General features: G+C 40.7%; 1 protein-coding gene across 1 annotated transcript; it reads right to left on the bottom strand.

Moving 5' to 3' along the window:
• Positions 1 to 835: 835 nt before the first annotated feature.
• On the bottom strand, positions 836 to 18,975 carry LOC113032876 (B-cell receptor CD22). Its single transcript, XM_026186035.1, has 20 exons — positions 18,912 to 18,975; positions 10,464 to 10,582; positions 10,288 to 10,398; positions 9,486 to 9,584; positions 9,232 to 9,343; positions 8,980 to 9,125; positions 8,790 to 8,910; positions 8,250 to 8,386; positions 7,158 to 7,280; positions 6,758 to 6,904; positions 6,148 to 6,253; positions 5,411 to 5,574; positions 5,124 to 5,273; positions 4,842 to 4,973; positions 3,238 to 3,319; positions 2,973 to 3,021; positions 2,747 to 2,833; positions 2,454 to 2,587; positions 1,533 to 1,655; positions 836 to 1,333 (listed from the first exon to the last, which is right to left on the bottom strand). Exons 3-19 carry the CDS (start codon positions 10,334 to 10,336, stop codon positions 1,553 to 1,555), a joined length of 1,941 nt encoding a protein of 646 aa, XP_026041820.1. The 5' UTR covers positions 10,337 to 10,398; positions 10,464 to 10,582; positions 18,912 to 18,975; the 3' UTR covers positions 836 to 1,333; positions 1,533 to 1,552.
• Between the last annotated feature and the right edge of the window lie 360 nt (positions 18,976 to 19,335).

Genomic DNA, 19,335 nt, shown 5'->3' with positions numbered 1-19,335 from the left:
TAAGCATATAACAGCTAACAAAGGCATTGTGGTGTCTAATCTTATCTCATCTTAAAATATTCTTCATTTCCATCCAGCAAGTATGGAAGATGAAGAGTATAGTTTCATTTCTCCACACTGTCCCAGCTTTGCTCGTGATAGTGGATGTTTTTCAATAACTGCAGTGCAGTTTCTCATCTGAGGCTGACACATCCTTGTCCTCAACTTTTTTTTTCCCAATATCAATTTAGATATATTCCAGCCCAAGCCTGGTGTTTTCTGCTTAAAAAAAGGGAAACAATCACTTTAGAGTAAAAATGCACTTTTTCTTCAGAGACTATAGTTTCAGTAGCCTCAGTCAGACTTCATTTATGAATTTATTTCCATTAATTTCAAGATAAAGAGATTTCTTTATATAGAGAAAAGAGGGTGTGGTATGGAGATTATGGTAGCAGTCAGGAGTAGTTGAGAGTGAATCCAACAAACGCGGTGATAACTGGGACAATACTGGTTCATGTTTGAGGTTTCACTTTCTTTCTTTTTTTGCGCAATAAGAACATTTAGGTTACTGAATGAGACCCAATATGTGCTTATTTTTCCTTTTCAGGCTTAAAATCTAAAGTGTTGCAAAACAAGACGTGGATCACCACAAGAAGCAAGACGTTCTTGAGTCGATCCATGTCACTGTGGAAAGTCTCAAATGTCCGGTGAAAACCGTGCACAAAGTACACAGTCATAGATAAATACATAAGATTCTTGTGAGAGTTAATTGTTTGAAATATTTATTATTTTATTACAAATGAATTAGATGATATTTTAAAATCAGCAGCAAAGAAAAACAGACATGCACAACTGATTGATTTTATTTTATTTTATTGACAGCTCATTTGCATTGATTGGATATAATACAAGCTCTATCAACTGCACAAACATCTAAATTTAGTGGAGAAGATCAATCAGTGCGGGAACTCATCAATGTGAAGTGCTGTATATCCTTTATGCATGTCAAAAATGATTCTACACGATTTCTCCCTCAGATATCAAGCTCTTATTTTCATACAAATCATCACTGCAAATGATAAAGTAGCAACCGCTAATAATTGGTCATCAAAAATTCCACTGTTAAGTATCAACAAACAGGCAACACTAGAAATATGGCAACCTGCAACGTGGAGTGCAAGCAAAAAGGCATTCAGTGTTATTGCTGTTCAGGTGCACAGAAAGAAACAGCAAAGTTAGGAGCTGGACTCCAGGAAAGAACACATGCTTCTCTCTTAGTGAATCCATAATGTGACACAATCCGAGTGTCTGATCCAGAACGGTGTACGGTGTCACCAGGGTGAGTTTCCTGTCCCTTGAGTGGACAGAAGCAAAGTGATTAGCTCAAATGAGGAAAGCTGATGTTCCATTCAGCTAAGAAAGAAAACAGGAGAAGAGAATAAAATATAAAACCTGCACTTAAACAGGGAGCGTGTCCAGGTAAGAAAAGCAACAACAAACCTACATCACAGTGCTGTTGCTGTTTTTGACACGAGCAGCTGTAAGTGACTTACCTGAAGCTGCTTCCTCCTGGTTAGTGACGAGGCTGGGGCAGTAAAGTGTAAACAACTTTGGAGGAATCCTTTGGTTTTTTATCAGCACCCAGTGGCCGGTTGTGCACCTGCACCTGATCTGTGCTGCATGGACAGCAAACAGGAACCACATTAGTTCATCTCACATCATATCATAAAAGTAACAGGTCAACATAACATAAAGCAATAGTAGAAAACAGCAAAAGTAACAATAGTACTGTGGACCTAAACGTTGGAGAAACAAATCGACAGTGAAACAGGAAGTGGGTCTTAAATTTGGGGACGATTACTGGGGAAAAGTAATTGGCAGAATTCCTCACCCTCATGAAAAAGACTCTCCCTTATTCAGGTTAAGACTGTATACAGATTGCATTTGTAAAAATCAAGACGATCTAAAACACATCCCGGCATCCTTTTAATACCTCTGCCCGTGATTTAACTTGCATGTTTTTTACCAGCTCAGTCATGCTGGACTTTTTATTTTGAGGTGCTTGCGCATGTTTTGATCGTGGCGCTGAAATCTCATCCACTAGTTGCCATTTTTGGTCTCTGAGGATTCCACTCTAAACCTTAGTCGTAAGCTGATGGATGTTTTTGCATTTACTTCAGTGTTGATGTAGAATTTTGCTGTCCTCACCCTCCAGCTACATCACTTTGGCTGAAAGATGTTTTTTTTTAAACTGTGAAAAAACTAATTCAGGCTCAGAGGGAATGCTAATAAGTTCTTGTACATGTGGCGGCTGTTTATCATTTATTTTAACTGCTTGAACACAATTGTACTAGGCTAATTTTGAGTGTATGTTTTTTAAATTAAAATTTTTTTATATATTGGGTGGGACCTTTGGGATGGGGAAGGTTTGTAGTTTGCGTAATATGGGAAAAAGATATGCAGGTGTGCCGTACCTGGACAACCTGGAGTAGTGCACAGTGATGTAGTTGGAGGCAAGGCTGCAACTTTGACCTTCTGTGATTGGTGGAGCATCCTTCAGAGGAACAATGGAGGGATGGGAGCTGTCACTCAAATCCTCTGGCTCCTCCTGCACACACACACACACACACACGCACACACACACACACACACACACACACACACACACACACACACACACACACACACACACACACACACACACACACAAATGCAAAAACTGCATTTCTCATCCATAGCCATGTATGCCTCGTAAATATTTTCTCACCGGTATGTCGGACATCTTGCCCTTCCTCACTGGGTAGATATGTTCAGCTGACTCATAAAACATAGTGTCAGCTGTCACTGATGGACACTGTGGGGGAAACGCACGAAAACACACACACACAGCAGAGAAAACTGAGAATTAGACTTACAGCAAAACTACAGCAAGAAATGAAGAGATAGAGCAATTCCATAACTGATCAAAACCAATTAAACAAAGATCACTGTACCTTGTTTGTCACGTCTACTGACTCTGTGTCTACTCTGTGCATGTTTTTACTGGGAAGGTAAAGAAAAGGGATTGTTAGCAAGTGACAACCCCTCTAACAACACTAATACAAATAAGCCAAAGGGAAGAAAAACGAGCAACTGACAAAACTGTCATATGTTCCTCCTTAAAACAGAGGAAGAAATTGTGCTTTTTTTATGTCTGCGTAAGATCACAGAAATAGCCCAGGAGTAGTAATGGATAAATAGCAGTGTACTTCCTGTCACCTGATCATAACAGCCACTGTCAGTGTGATGAGTCCAGCAGAAACACCCACTGCTGAGGCCAAGGCAATGACCTTTAAACGACCTGCCAATGGAAGGATTACAAGGGTTATCAGTGTGACTAGAGGGGGGAAGAAAGGAGATGAAATGATGGAGTACAGAAGTGCCGCAAGCTAAAAAAAGATCAGAAATAAAAATAGAAAGTGTATGTGACTAAAGAGGGAAAGAGCACGGCATTAGTTAGCTGCTGTCTAGACTTTAGTCTTGTGTTTCCAGTCCTGATTTCCAAACCCAGCTCCACTTCTTCGGCTGTCTAGACTCACAGAGTCGTTTTCCACAGCACCTCATCACCTCCTCCTCCCCCCTTGTAGAGAGAGGGCTTTAAGTGACTCACCATGACTCATACAAAAACAGTCAGAAATCATGAGACCATATACAATGAAGACCAGAGCCTGCGATACTGACAGGAAGGTTTCATCACCATTCAGACAAAGGAAAATCTATCCAAACATCTCCTATGGTAAAAAATTGCAGATAAATACTCGAAGCCTTGTTGAGTCTGCGCCTGATTGAGTGTGAGTGTGTAAAAAGTGAAGAGATCCCCCAAATTACTACAGTTTATCCGGAGGAAATGTGTACATTGTGTATGTGAGGACAAAGTTTAAAAACTTTCCAATGATTTTTGAGCTTTCATTTTGATGATCTCTTGCTGCTTCCAAAGAGCAATATCCTGGGAGGAAAGTACCAAAAACTGAAGTTCTGAAACTGGACATTGGCGCTAGCTAGTGCCAAAAGTGAGTCAATCTAAACTTGGGCAGAATTAGACCAACAAAGCTTTGGTCTATGGTGCTAACATACCTCTTTATTGAAAACTGTGCGGATATTTATGTTATTATTAATGTTTTTGGGGGGAGTTTTTCTAGCTAAAACTACCTATGCTGGTAAGGTTTGGCTAAAACCAACTGCTAAACTGCTTTTCTGCTCTCTGATAGCGCTTTAGCTATTAGCTATGTATTGCTTCAGCTAATAAGAATAAGAAGGAATTGTGCCTGTGGTAGCATTTTTAAAGCAATTATATAATGAATATCCTTCATTTTTTTCTTATTAACTGTGCTTTTTAACTATAGCTTGTTTCACACACATTTGGTGAACAGTATTCTAGTATCATTTTATTTTCATGTTAGCTCTAATTAGCAGGGATATGTGTCTGTTTGCAGAAGCACTTTGCTAACCACAGCAGGAGGCGTTAGCTGGTAACTTAGCACTCCACTCTGTCATAATCAGTTTTGGCTGCATATAACAACAAATACACTAAACTTGAGGCTTCAAACCATGCACATCTTTATATATATATATTTTTATAGTCTGTAGGTGTTGCTAGTTAATCAGTGTTTGGATCCTCTTTAAGAATATTCATGTCCCTACGTAATTTCATCTTTGTTCAGATATTTCAGTCTCAGCCAAAGTGGCGGGCAGACCAAACAACATGTCCTTCTTTAAAGTTGCACTGTGGTTAAAAATTACAGCCATATTTTTATAAACTAACAAAAAAACTGCTTGATAACATCCTGTTGACAGACATGTAACAAATGTGAATGTGTTTGTACCTCTGACTCTTACGGTGAGGACTGGAGAGCTGTGGGCTCCAATTCGATTCCTGGCCTCACAGTAGTACTGACCGCTTGCACTCGGGCCAACCTCAGAGATGGTAAAGACAGGACCAGACTTGGTGACCCAAGCTGCATGTGAGAGCACAGGAAAGGAGATTCTTGTTATGCATGCCACAACACAAATTCATATAACATACTTCCTGTGGAGGATCCTACAGATGGAAATGTTGCCTTTGTATAAATGCTTTAAAATGTATTAGTTAGTTTTTATATGCTGACATTGCACAGCCCCTCCATCCAGAGCTAATCGGTGCCATGTGAAGTTGTCCACTGCTGGGTTCGCCTGACTGCTGCAGGTCAAGGTCAAAGGTCTGCCAGCATCCACAACACTGGAGGGACGAGCCAGAACTGAAGTGTTCTTAGGGGGATCTTGAGAGAGAATAAGAAAGAATTAAGACAGCTTCAAACTTTACTCTATGAAGAAAAGCCACAGGAGTACAAGCAGAGCAGAAACTGAGACAAAACTGCTAAACGACACGAAGCCAGCCAACACATTCATTACTTACACAGCACAGTGAGAGTAGCAACAGGTGACGTTTGGTATCCTAATCCGTTTGAAGCTCTGCAGTAGTACTGACCAGCATGGTGAGCACGCACAGACGACAATGTCAGGTTCTGAAAGGCACCTTTAGCAATCACCTGGTCACCAATGATACGATACCAAGCATACCTGTAGCAGAGAGGTGATTATGGGGGTGGGGATGATGATGATGATTAGGGTGAAAATGATTCATGGGACTGGGCAAACATGAAGCAATCATTTTTTGTTAGTTTTCCCTGGTAGAAGACTGAAGATTAGGGGGGACAGGGGCTTTTAGTCTGTGGCACCCAGACCCTTTAACAGGTATAATCAGGCCTGCTGTTGACATTCATTTGTCTTTAAGTATTTTTTTTTAAATTCTGTTTTAAGATGTTTCTCTATTGATGTTAATAAAAGTGTCTTAATTGCTGTACAGCACTCTGTGCCTTTTATGGCCACAAAATGTGCTAACTAAATAAACTTTACTTACTTATATTTTTAATGACTGATAGTGCTGGGGGGTTTTCGGTGAAGAAATAATAAAATAATTCAGGACTTGCAAAATATCCAGTTTTAAATGAGAAACAAGACTGAAGTTTGAATTTACATAATTTTAATGTGGTGAAAAGCCATGAGAGAATCATGATACTGACGAGGAAAAACACCAAGACAAGGAAAAAATACGTAGTAGAATTAAACTTGGTTGTTGCTGTACCCTCATACCTGTTGGCAGGAGGGTTTGCGTGGCTGACACAGCTCAGGTTTGCAAATGAGCCCTCTCTCATATCCCCTCGAGGACTCACCAGCACATGAGTGTTCTTTGGAGAGTCTAAAGAAGCGGACAGACAGTCAAAAAAGAAAAAAAAGATGCTATTATTTATAATGATTATGCAAATTGGTCAGGTTGCGTCAGTAAGGACGTCCAGCATAAATTTCCAAATCAAACACACAGAGCTAAACACTGTGACAAACCCTTGTGGTAAGAGAGCAGCCAAAAGAGCTTTTTTATTTGATTATTAAACTTAATCTGTGTGGAACAGTATGAAAAAAAAAACTGTCTGAGCTGAGGTTGTATCACTTCCTGTTCCTTTATCCATATGACATTTATTTGAGTACTCGCTTCATATCTCGCTTAAAATAGAGTCGTTGCTTAATCAGTTTAACCCAGACTGCCCTTTGACAGATTTACACAATAAGAACTAGAATAAAACCCTGACTAGAATAACCATTTACAGAAAATGACACCAATCTATTACTAAACACATGATTTTGATTGGTTTAATTGGGGGCAGATTGTCTCTGTGATATTAATAAAAACATGCAACAAACTTACAAGTGACATTGAGTAGAAGCGCTTTGGAGCGATCCGTTCCAAGTGAGTTACGGGCTACACAGAAATACTCTCCTCTGTCTGTGTATTTGAGGTTGGACAGGTGGAGCTGAGGCCTGAAACTATCTGGGATGCTCCCACTCTCCATGTCTGGAAAACACACAAAGGATTAGTGCAGGCATAAAATTTAAGTGTGGTCATAATCCAAGAAATATGTTTTCTTCTATAGTACACTGTTTCCAAAACTTCAGTTAGTTTAGATTTTTTTATTTCTACAAATTATTCATTATTATGTCTACTTATGTGTAACTGTCATCAACCAGTTAGTCCATCCATCTCAATCAGGTGGACGTGGACGTATCACATATAATTTAAATACAATGAACAGAGGTGAGTCCGGTACCTTTGAACCAAGCAAAGCTCTCGACAGGCGGAGCTGCATCGCTGCTGCAGGTCAGAGTGACGGAGCTGCCCTCTGACACCTCTCCTACTGGAAAGACTGTGATGGAGGTGAAGCGAGGACCATCTGGTGAGCATGAGAAAGAGCAAAGAGGGACAACCCCATTACCAAAAATCTGAGAAGATGAGTAAGTATAACAAAATGAAAACCCTGTATTTAACAGAAAACAGTACAGACAACATATCAAGTGCTGAACTAGTCGAATTTTATTGAATATGCTCATTGCGAATTTGGTAACAAGAGCATGTGTGCAGAATATTTTATGTTTGTGATCTGAGGAGAGCAGATGTTGTTGTTGCTTTTTTGAATTGGTTGATTTTGGATTGCAGAAGCACAGCAGTTTAGGGGCAACTCTGTTGTATTTTTGTTCTGTGGAGTTCAAAATGTTTCTATTTCAATTTTTCTACAAATCCATGCTGTACATTTAGAATGTAGTTTGGCATTGTTTCACTGTAATAAGAAAGACGATTAAAGTTAATTTGGTTGGTCAGACCTCAGGATAGTTTTTGCAAATGTTCTTTGGAGGGCAATCAGTGTTGGTTTTCAACCTTGTCCCTGAAGGTTCGGATGTTTTCTCTGGATACTGAAGACTTCATTGTGGAATTATTGAACTGTTTAGCCACACTATATTTTATTCTGAAAGGACCTTTTTCTGCACATTACTTGGTAACCTCATTAGCTATGACATGATTAAAAAAAAATTAGTGTAACATACTTATGTAGTCTTTGTATGATTTTGAATTAAATATAAAATTTAATTGATTTCTAAATAAATCGTTATGTGTAGATTTACATTGTGCACAGCATCCTAATGGGTTTGTACACAATTTAACGTTTATCAGGGCCAGTAACATGCATATATGCCCTATATGTGTGAAGTTCAGTAAAATCTGAAAATTTAATTGCTGATCTTTCCAGCAGTTACATTTTCCAGCTATTCCAGGAATATCCTCCTACATGCCTGTGAACATGACATGAAGAGATAAACTAGAAGATATGAAAAGCTTTCAGGTTTGGTTGCCTGAGGTTGCTTACGTCCCAGTGCCAGTGAGAGTGATGGAGACTGTACGTTCTGGGGTGGGATCGGTCGACAGGTGTATGCTCCGGCATGCTGCTGGTCAAAGCGGTTAATGATCATCCATTTCTCATAAGAGCCGAGGTTTAGACCATTCCTGCGTGCACAACAGCACAGAAAATCTACACTTAACATGGACTGTTTTTATAAATGCTCAACAGACTGGTTCTTTTTTCTAACACTCGAAGCATTTTACACAACATGCCTCATTCACACCCATTCACTCAAGCACTTTTCTATGCTTAAGTGCTTTCTGTCTAGCATTCACACACCGATGGATGCATTGGAGAGCAACTAGGGTCTCAGTATCTTGCCCAAGTATACTTTGGCATGCAGGCTGGAGCAGCCAGAGATCAAACAACCAGCCTTCACATTAGCTGATGACCTCCTCTACCTCCTGAGCTACAGCCACCAACAACAAACAACATAATTCTAACTTTACTCTAATAACAGTTGAGAGACATGTACGGTGTGTACTGTGTACATGCACACTCACGCACCTGTAGAGCGCAAGGCTCCTTCCTGGAGCAGCACATCCTCTGGCCTGGCAGCCCACAAACACAGTGTCTCCGAAGCCGAACATGTTGCCAGGCCTGGCTGGATGCAGCTGGACCTGGAGGTCTGAAGCACAGCTGTTAAGACCTTATTACATAATAGCAGTCATAGCAACTTTCATTAGTGTGAACCTACCTGTTACATCCAGAGTGATGGTGTCCGGGGAGGTCCATCTCCCCAGGGGCTGATCTGTCTCAAATCTGAAGTGATACTGACCTGCATCACTCAGCTTTACACCGCGAATCTGGACTGAACAGCTGGAGTAGCTACCCCCAGTATAACTGGAAGATAGATTTATATTAAAACACATTATTTCTAGAAGTGTTAAAAGAACTTTCACAACCAAACTTTCACTTTAATGCATCTGTGATGTGCGGGTGGTCCCACCGTGTGCGTCCGCGGTATGACAGGCTGATCTGGTTTGGGTCAGTGTGGTGGGTGAACTCCCTGCGACCCTCAGCAGACACACGGAACCACATGACCCGCTTTACAGTGTGACCTGTGAAGATCATAAAAACAAACATACAAACAAAAACTGCAAATTTCATCTTTCTTTAACGCTTTACATTTTTATACTATTTCTTACTATCCAGTGTTTATCTGATAGTACAGAACCCATCTACCATACCCATCTTCTGTACCTGATGGGTAGTCATATCGACAGGGCAGAGTGACGGTCGTTCCTGCCCACACACAGATCTGCTTCCTAGAAAATGAGACACTCCACCTGCTCTGGATGCCTGCAGGGGGCACAAACAGGTATAAGACAGAAATATTGAAGAACACACACACACACACACACACACACACACACACACACACACACACACACACACACACACACACACAGTTAAAAGAAAGCCTACAAAAACCACATGTGTATGATTCACCATCTCATCACGTCATCTTATAATACAGGCTCCACCAGGGTCAATGAATACATATTTGGGAAGTAAAAGAATAAATCTCAACAACCCACAAGTTAGAGTGACTCCTCGGAGGGAAAGCTGTCAAACCACAGCTCTCACTGCTCCGTTCAGAGGGACACATAAAAGTGAAGCAGTGTAAATGAGGCTTGATGAGCAGCCATTGTGACTTCCTGTGCGCCTAACAGCCTGCCTCGGCTGACTATGTTGCACAAAAGGCAATCAATACTTATAAATAACCTGAGCGTAAAGGCAAGGACACCTGGCTGCAGAAGCCTTGGTGCACAATACATCTGTAAAAACTGTTGTTGTTTTTTTTACTCCTGTCATGTAAATCCTTTTGCATGTGATATACTTTTCAATAAAAATCAGTTTAATCTTTGATTAAAAAAAACAAACAACCCACACATCTAGTAATTAATCTCAAAGAATGCACAAAGGTTTAGTTTGCTTCTTGTTTGATGCACAAAATGGAAAGAAAAATGTCATACTTTGATCTCTCTGTGATTTCTCTTACCTGGTAAAGCTGTAAGGATGGTGCCCAGAACTAACGCACCTGCCAACATCTCCGCTGACACGAGCGCTGGAATGTCACCGGAGACGGAGAAAAACACGGGCAGACGGAGCGCTAAAGATCACATCAGTCAAATTTTTTAAAAAAGTCATCGAGTCAATTAGATCTGAAGTACTCACCTCTCAGAGGGTTTACTTTCACCTCGGCCAGTCAAACAGAGTTGTGGGATGTTTGCTACCCCTGATAGTGATGGAGGTGATTTTTATAGTGGTGAGAGTTGCATGGTGATCTGAATCGGCTGGCAGGAGGAGCGGAAGGGGCAGGAGGAGGAGGAGGAGGAGGAAGAAGAAGAGGAAGTATAAGTAAAAAAGTAACCTCTGATTTCTCCTCTGTCTTCATCTTGAAGCATTTTCACTTTTACTCCCATAGCTTTTTTAAGGTCACTCCTCTGGTGACTTACAGTTCCTATTTTGTGTGGCTGTGAAAATGTGACATCCTTGTGATCATCTCACTTGGCAATGTTGCAATTATTCTTACTGCAGGTTAAATGTCATTGACCGGTGGTACGTACAAATAGGTGGTCAATCAGTTCGTAGTATAGCCAAACTAAAGAAGTGACAAAGAACTACCAAGATCTTTGATTGAAAGTGGTTTAAATACGCACAAAATTGGGGCATACTGACCATTAATTTTTTCATATCTGGTCGCAGGCTGTTGCTGTAACATGTCTCCCTCGATTTTCTAAATTGTTTTTAATTCTCTGTAGTTATAGCATTATGAAAAAGTCTTGAGCTATCACTCATTTTTTTCAAATATTTTTAAAAAGGCAAATGGGAACTGTGTGAAACAAATGCAATCATACATGGAAATACAGCATACAAGGCAGAAAAGAGGTTTGTAAAACTAATAAGCTTGAAAGTCAAATATTTGCCATGACCACCTTTATTTCAGGGATAGCTCTTCACGAAGGACATCCAAAGCTCTTCTTTGGATGTTGGCTTCCTTTTGGTCTGTCAGTAAAGTTGAGGTTAGGACTCTGGGGAGACCAATCTATGATAGTGTCCCACTGTGTTTTTTCTATCCAGGTATGCTTTTACTCCCCTGGCAGTGTGTTTGGGATGATTGTTATCTGAAGAATGAAGCCCTTTCCAATCAGACGCTGTACTAGTGGGTGGAAATGGGAAGCAATGTTTCTGTATTTATAATTCCATCAGTTTTGAAAAGATGCCTAACACCACTTTTTAAGGCATTTGACATTTTTCATGGGTTCAATCAAAGATATGGGAATAAATGATCTGCTGTTGCAACAAAATGCCTAAAAATACAATTTACCAATTTAAAATTGGTTCTTTGCTAAGTTGTCTGTCATGTGGCGACACACGGCACTGATTAATCTCTTGAATTAGGTGCTTTTTATGCTTTATTCACAGGTCAGTGTTAAGTGGTTCAAAAAAAAACCAAAAAAAAAACCATTCTTCTGAAAATGGTCAGGTGTTAGGACTGGACTGAACTTGAGCAGCCAGTGTTCAAAGAAAAAATTTGAAAGTCCTTCAGATAGCCTGGAAAACTACTGCTCAAGATCACTTTATAAATTAACAGTCTGTGAAATTGAATTTTTTTTTTTAAATTTTGCTTTCAAAGGGCCAGCCAGACTGTCACATGGTACTGCAATTACAGTGTAAAATGGGTAAAATAAGTCTAATAAGTGTTTACTATGCTTTTTGCATGTTGCAATGTTTAAACAACTATGCTTATGTCCTTTTGGGTTAGAAGAGTCAGGCTTCTAACCCAGAAGCTTTACTGAACCGTTTTTTATGCCTTATACCTTTTTTCTTCACTGGGAACAAAACTGAGATTGGGTCCAAGAGTTGACTCCAGTTGGTTCCAAATGACATAAATTGTCTATGTACTATCCAATTTGTTGCGACCACTTCACTGTGAGGGCCAACTGCACACACTTCCTTCAAGCAGACTAAAAAGCAGTATAATAAGAACAGCTCGTCTGCGGTATCTGCAGCTGTCCATGTGCGTCAGCAAGGAAGTATAACCTCAGCCTTCACCTCAGTTCCTGCTGTTCCTGCTGGCAAGTGCACTTCAAAGCAATGTACAGAAACAAACGGCTCATTAATAAAATATTAAAACAGAGTAGAGACTATTTCCAGTTTTTATCTTGGTATCTACCAATCTACCTCTATGGTAAGTTTTGCCAGCTTTATGTTTTGTGTTGAGCAGGTAATCTACCGTGAGTTCATCAGAGATTTCTAGAGAAAAGAAGAAGAAGGAGCGCTAATAAGAATAGTGATGAATCTGTGTGAGCTGTCTGCATGAGCAACACCTTCCATGGATACATATTTAACCAGTTTGTTGAAATAAGATCAATGCAGCATGTTAATCCTGCAGAAATGCAGAATTACTGATCTAATTGACTGCAGTGTAAACGACACTGACATTGTCACAGACTGGTGGAACTCTGACCATCCCGATTGACTGATGCGCATGCACGGTTCATTTATGAAACAAGACCAGGCCTGTTGGCGTACATTAATATACATTAGTCAAGTAGACATTGACTCAGCAGCCCAGATGTCCTCTCATCCACTGCTCTAATTGAGAATTGTTGGCACTGAATCTACCCACAACCAGACGTGGGGAGGTACGAGACCTCTCAGTCAACTGTGTCCACTTAGGCTGATGAGTCTAAATGACTTTAACATCCTAGCCTGCCACAGCTTGGCCAATAGATGTCAGTTTAGCGTCACGGCTCGGCCAATTGGCTACTTACTCCAGCTTTGACCGAGGAGTAATGATGATGTACAGTTTAACATATAAGTCAATCTTCATTCATGGGCATAGAGTAGAATAAAGTGTGTGGGGGGGAGTTCAAAGTTTCAGAGATGATATTGATCACCATCTGGAAATGAAGCTTGATATTTTGCTTTCTAGCCAGCTGATCATGAAAATGATGGCGGGTGGGCGACAAAGGGAATGCTGTCCGATTATATCCAATTTATACGCTGCAAGATTTCAGCATCTGTAGGTCTAGCTTTTGTTGGGCTTCAGGGAAAAATGAGAATAGTTGTCATTTATTAATACAAATATATTGGTGGAGTGTTAGGTTAATGACACTCCATATGCTCCCAGTTTGGGTTCCTAAGAAGAGAATTTTGTTCAAGGGATCTGCACTAAGTTTAGTGGGAAAGCTCAACTTTAAAAAGCAGCTTTAATCAGGAACAGAATGTCTCTGGTTGGGAAAGTTACCTTGAGAACATAATGAAAGTTTTCAGGATATGAGGTTAAACGAACAATATACTCCAGTTCACAGATTGCTTGGTTGGATTATGAGTTGGACCCCACTCTACTGAGCCTCCACATGACAAGAAGTCTTGTATGATTTAATGATCCTGGATCCCAGCGTAAAAAAGTCATTTTGGTCGCTGGCTGAAAAGTTTTTAGAACCTACACTGATTTTTTTCCTCTCCCCTCCAAATACTGTCTGTATTATGTTGAGTAAGAAGATTGGTGGGCTTTGAGCTTAACCTGTAACCACAGAATGACTTCAAAAGGATCACGGCACACTAATAGGTCAAAGCCTGATGTAATCTTAATCGAAAACAGAGGGGACTAAATGAATGAAGAGAAACAGATGGATGGAGCTAGATTAAGTGTGACTGACCACAAACAGAGAGAGAAAGAGGACAAGAAAGGGAGGAATGAGAAAATTTGAAGGGAAGGTAGCAGAGGAAGGGGGGATAAAGACAAAGGCATAAGAGAAAGAAATAAAGGATATACAGAAGATGGAGCTTAGAGAGGCCCAGAAAGCTGAGCAGAATATAAAAGAGAAAAGGGGGGACGAGGCTGAAAAGTAGAGAAGTGTTACATTTGTCAGAGAAATGGAAAAGAGTGTGAGCGGGAGCAACAGACAAATGCATGACAGCGTATCCTGCCCTGACGGTAGGGAAGATATCCATCCGCTGACCGCAGCCTCCAGGCCAGATGAAGTGTGACTGTCTGGTGGTCAGACTGGACCTGAAGATTTTCCGCTGTTGCAAAACACTTCCTGCCTGCTGTGTTCATGTAATGTGACCGCTCACAGTTTGCTCCCCTGCCATACTTTAAGTTGTCCAATATGTTATTTCTATGTTTTTCCTTATGCCCACAGATTAGACTCTTGGCTCTGCAGGCCCTCCAGCCTTGGACGAACTCCACATAAGCAAATAATCATTCGACTGTCCAACATGTGTTAGTCTTCATATTGAGTGGTGCTCTCCGCAGGGGGAGTCAGGGCAAGATGATCAGAGCTGCAATCATATCTGACAAGGTGATATGTTGTTCCTGCGCTGTCTTTTAGGAGCTCTAAGTGATGACTTGATGAGCAGGATTTCAGCCAAGAGAATCACTGAATCGATGGGGAATTAAAGAAAAGAACAAAAGAGAAACAGAAAAGCTTTTCTCCTTAGCCTACCTCATTCATGTTATCAATAAAACACACAGAATTTACTCGTTCACACACTTGACTTTTAACAAAAAAAAGAAGGAAAAAGCCAATCCAAACACTTGGTGATTTCTTAAAACTCCTAAATCTTTGAAACTTATTGAAGGCCTATTAAATTTACCCTGGTTTTGCTCATTCCGGTCCCATTCACAAACTCTGCTGTGGGGTCGGATTTCTGTTCCATGTCTGCCAGAGACCTGTCTGTGGCTGCTGTGGTATTCCACGCTGAATGAGTCATGTCTGGTGGTTATTATGGGCAGGCGTTTGCTCCCCCCCCCCCCCCGTCCCGGCTCTCGCCCCGTCTAGTGGCAGCAGACAAAATTACATCTGCTTTTGAGCCTTGTCCAACCAAGCTGACTAAGATCAGGTTTTCATTTGACCAGACTAGATGAGTTAAGTGCACATTTTTGGTTAGTGGCATAAGAATAAATTGTTGTTTTAACTTCATGTTGAGGGAATTGTGTGCAGAAAGCTGATCGAGGATGGTAAAGTAAATTTGAAGCTGAATAGAGGTGGTGATCAGTATCATGGTGAGCATTTTGGAATGTTTTGGGGGCCCAAACAAAGGGGAGCAGTTACTTAAACTTGTTACTGAAAACTTGAAAGAAGGCACACTGTTTGTACTGTCTATAACAGCTTCACAAAAACGTCTTGATGCATTCCCAATCATCCAGGTAAGTAAATCTTATAAACAGTACATTTGCATAATGACTGAAACCAGCTGATTGAACCAGTGGGCTGGTTTCAGTCATTATGCAAATGTACTGTTTATAAGATTGGGGAAACCTGCAGTCAGCTGAGACTGAAGAAGTCACTTGGATGAATGACGAAACGTTCCTCCCACTGAAAACGCTACGTCCAGATGAACAGAATCAACTTTTGGAGCTTCACAAAATGTGCTAACACATCATGGAAGTAGGAAGCTCTGTCCCTATTGTGAAGATTTCAGACAAATTAAACATGACTTTTTGGTGTTTGGCCTGCGGCCTCTGAAATAAGCCTGAACCACTTGTGCCCTTGAAATTTCAGCACGAGTATTTCCAGACTGATGATGCCTTGGAAACGGTACATGTTGCAATGTGCTGCTTGTTTGTGTTTATTAGTGAGAGAGAGCTGCAAGCTTGCTGTTTCCCCATTTTCAGCAAACTAGTTGCCAGAGTTGGGAAGTAATGAAGAACAAATACTTTGTTACTGTACTTAAGTAGAATTTTGAGGTATCTGTATTTTACTTGAGTAGCTTTTTTATGACATATTTTACTTATATTCTCTACATATTAACACAAATATTTGTACTTTCTACTCCTTACATTTTCAAAACGGGTTTGTTACTTTTGGTTCAACACATTTAAAGTGAGTAAATTCGTCACTGCGAGCCTTTAAATATCAAATCGATTTAAACCTAAACCGTAACAAATGAAAGTTAGTCCTGTTCACGTATTAATCACCAGGGGATGTTGCATAAAAAGAGATGACGTGTGCCACACTCAGGAGTTAAAGTGGGCTGGCATTTTGTGTATCTGTCACAACACCGGAACAACTGCAGGTGCCAGTAAGTGGTGATGGTGGCACTTCAGCATCTAGCTAGCTGTACAGAACACGAGCGAGAATAAAGGAAATAGCATGTTGTTTCAGGTAATTTCAAACGCAGTGTTTCTATCAGCTCAGGAAACATAAGCGAACACACAAACTGTTTGTGTGAAGTCTGTTGCTGACTAAAGGTCCAGCTGCTGTACTTAACAGAGAGAGAAAAGAAAGAGCTAACTTCACTCAGAGATGGAGAAAGATAAGAAAGACAGGAGAGGAAGAAGAGAGGTTATATTTAAACCTCAGAGCAGCAGTAGCTTAGATCCGCTCTATTGGAGCTCTGATTAGAAATAATTGTGAGTTGTGATTCTTTTTCCCACACTGAGCAATTACTACAAATTTTAGGGTCCCACTAAGTGCTGAATCCCTCTTTAAACTATTCATTTCCTGTTTAGAGGCAAAGTTACCCTCTGCAATGTAGGCAACAAAAAACAGAGATATATTCTTCTTCTGAGTCAAGCTGAGTACAATTAGATTTAAACTTTAGACTAAAATAAAGTTTGTATTCCTGTCTACTAATGTTCTAAAAGCATGAGGCTCAGTTAGCTTTGCACTAATTCCTCCAAGCAGCTACTTTTTACTTTCTTACTTTGAGTACATTTCAGAGCCTTTACTTTTTAACTTTTACTTGAGTAAGGTAGCTGAATCAGAACGTCAACTTTTACTGGAGTATTTTTAACACTACTATCTGTATCTTGATGCATTCTCAATCATCCAGGTAAGTAAATCTCCAAAGGTTGATTCTGTTCATCTGGACGTAGTTGTTTCAGTGGGAGAAACATTTCATCACTCATCCAAGTGACTTCTTCAGTCTCAGCTGACTGCAGGTTTCCCCAGTCAGATGAACAGAATCAACCTTTGGAGATTGGTATCTGTACTTCTACAGAATGTCTGTACTTTTGCCAACTCTGCTAGTTGTTGGTTGTAGCTTCCTTTATACCACACGGACGTGAGAGCGAAATCTTTTCATCTACCTCTCGGGAAGAAAGCAAGTAATTATATTGGGTTGGACACACCTTTTACCCTCAGGCCTGCCTTAATTCTTCACGGCACAGACTCAACAAGGAGCTGGAAATATTTCTCAGCTTCATGTGACAGCATCACATAAGTGCTGCAGATTTGTCGGCTGTACAATCTCCTGTTCCACCACATCCCAAAGATGCTTTGTTGTACTGAGATCTGGTGACTGTGGAGGCCATCTGAGAACAGGGAACACATTGTCAAGAAATCAGCTTAAGGCGATGTGAGTTTTGTGACATGGCCCATTATCCTGCTGTTCAATTGGTAGTAAGGAGCCAATGTGTGCCAAGAAATCCACGCTTTCATGTTATGGACACCAAATTCTGACCATCCATACATTCATAATAAAAATTAAGATAATAATAAGATAGATAATCCATCCATTCATTCTCATCCGTTTCTCTAGTACAGGGGGGCGGGGAGACTGGACCCTATCCCAGCTACCATAGGACGAGAGGTGGTGTCCACCTTGGACAAGTCGCGAGCCTGTCGCTGTACTAACACAGACAACCATTGCTTTCAGTTGAGCAGGGTGTGTTATCATGCAAGCACAGTTTTATTTACTTTTTTTTAAATGATTTTTTTGTGTATATTGATTGTAAATGTAGTGACTGTCATGTATAGTGTACATTTTGTTTAACATGTACAGCACTTTGGTCAACTGAAGTCGGTTTAGATGTGCAATAGAAATAAACTTTGATTTGACTTGCTGCTGCCTTCTCATCAGCTCGAAGAGTCTGTGACTCCTGACATTTTTACCCAGGGAACTGCTGCACACTGGATATTTTCTATTTTTCAGACCTTTCTCTGTAAACCATAGAGATGGTTGTGTGGGAAAATCCCAGCAGATCGGCAGTTTCTGAACCACTCAAACCAGCCTGTCTGGCACCAAAAACCATGCCACCATCAAAGTCACTTAAATCCCCTTCCAACATGATTCAGGACCTTGGTTTGAACTTCAGCAGGTCAAGTGATTGGCTGACTGGATATTTTGCGCTAACGAACAGCTGCACAGGTGTACCTAATAAAGTGGCAGCTGACTGTAGTTCCCAAGATAACACAGCAGCCATTTTTAACCATAGCTCAATACCATGAGAGAGGTAGTTAGCTTTTTACATTCATATTACACAATTCAGGTTTTTGCAAATTGTTTGCATGTGGCTGGTCAGTGTGTTCCAATCAGTTCCAGGCAACGCAGAAAATTCATTCGGCTGTTTCGATGGAAACACTTTGTGCAGCTTAAAGTGGTTCTGGAAATCCAGGGTTCGCTGTGTGAGGAAGAGAAAGGCACACCTTGTTCATTTCTACTATCCAGATATTCCCAGCTGGGAATCTTGATCCGAGACAGCAATGGCACAAATTTTCTGCTGCGAGCCAAACGTCTCTCCGTCTGTCTCCCTGCACTTTTTTTATTTGAATTAAAAATAAAAGCCATTTCCTGGTTGAGCTTGAGTGAAACGTGCACGTCTCCTGTGTGTGAGAGCAAGGCAGTGTGTGGGAGTGCATATGTGTGTGTCTGTGATAGTTTTACCATGTGCAGAGTCGCTGCATGAGGCTGAATGAAGTCGGATGTGAAGGAACCTGTCAGATCTGGGCTACCGTCGGAAACACTCCTTCTGCTATTACCTCCTCCTCTTCCTCTTCCTCCTGATTGAAGACTGGACAGGAAAACTCTGCTATGCATGCTGCCAGGAACTTTGTCTTTATAATGTGTATGCATATAATACATTTGCATGCTGCAAATGACTTGAAAGTTAAAAACTGTTGTTAGAACATTGTAGTTTTCTCTTGCTGTTGTCAGTTTGTATGTCACTACCAAATATTTTGATACCAATAAATCTAAAAAATAATAAGTATATTCTATAGACTCTATAGTTTGGGGTTAGTCCAGAGGGGGAGTCATCAGATTTGTCCAATGTTCAGTCCCACCCTGGCAGCCCTTTGGCTACGCCCCT

Source organism: Astatotilapia calliptera, chromosome 11 (assembly GCF_900246225.1).
Source record: "Astatotilapia calliptera chromosome 11, fAstCal1.2, whole genome shotgun sequence".
Classification (NCBI taxonomy): Eukaryota; Metazoa; Chordata; class Actinopteri; order Cichliformes; family Cichlidae; genus Astatotilapia; species Astatotilapia calliptera.
The sequence above is the reverse complement of the archived record's forward strand: the minus strand, read 5'-3'. Positions and strand labels throughout refer to the sequence as shown.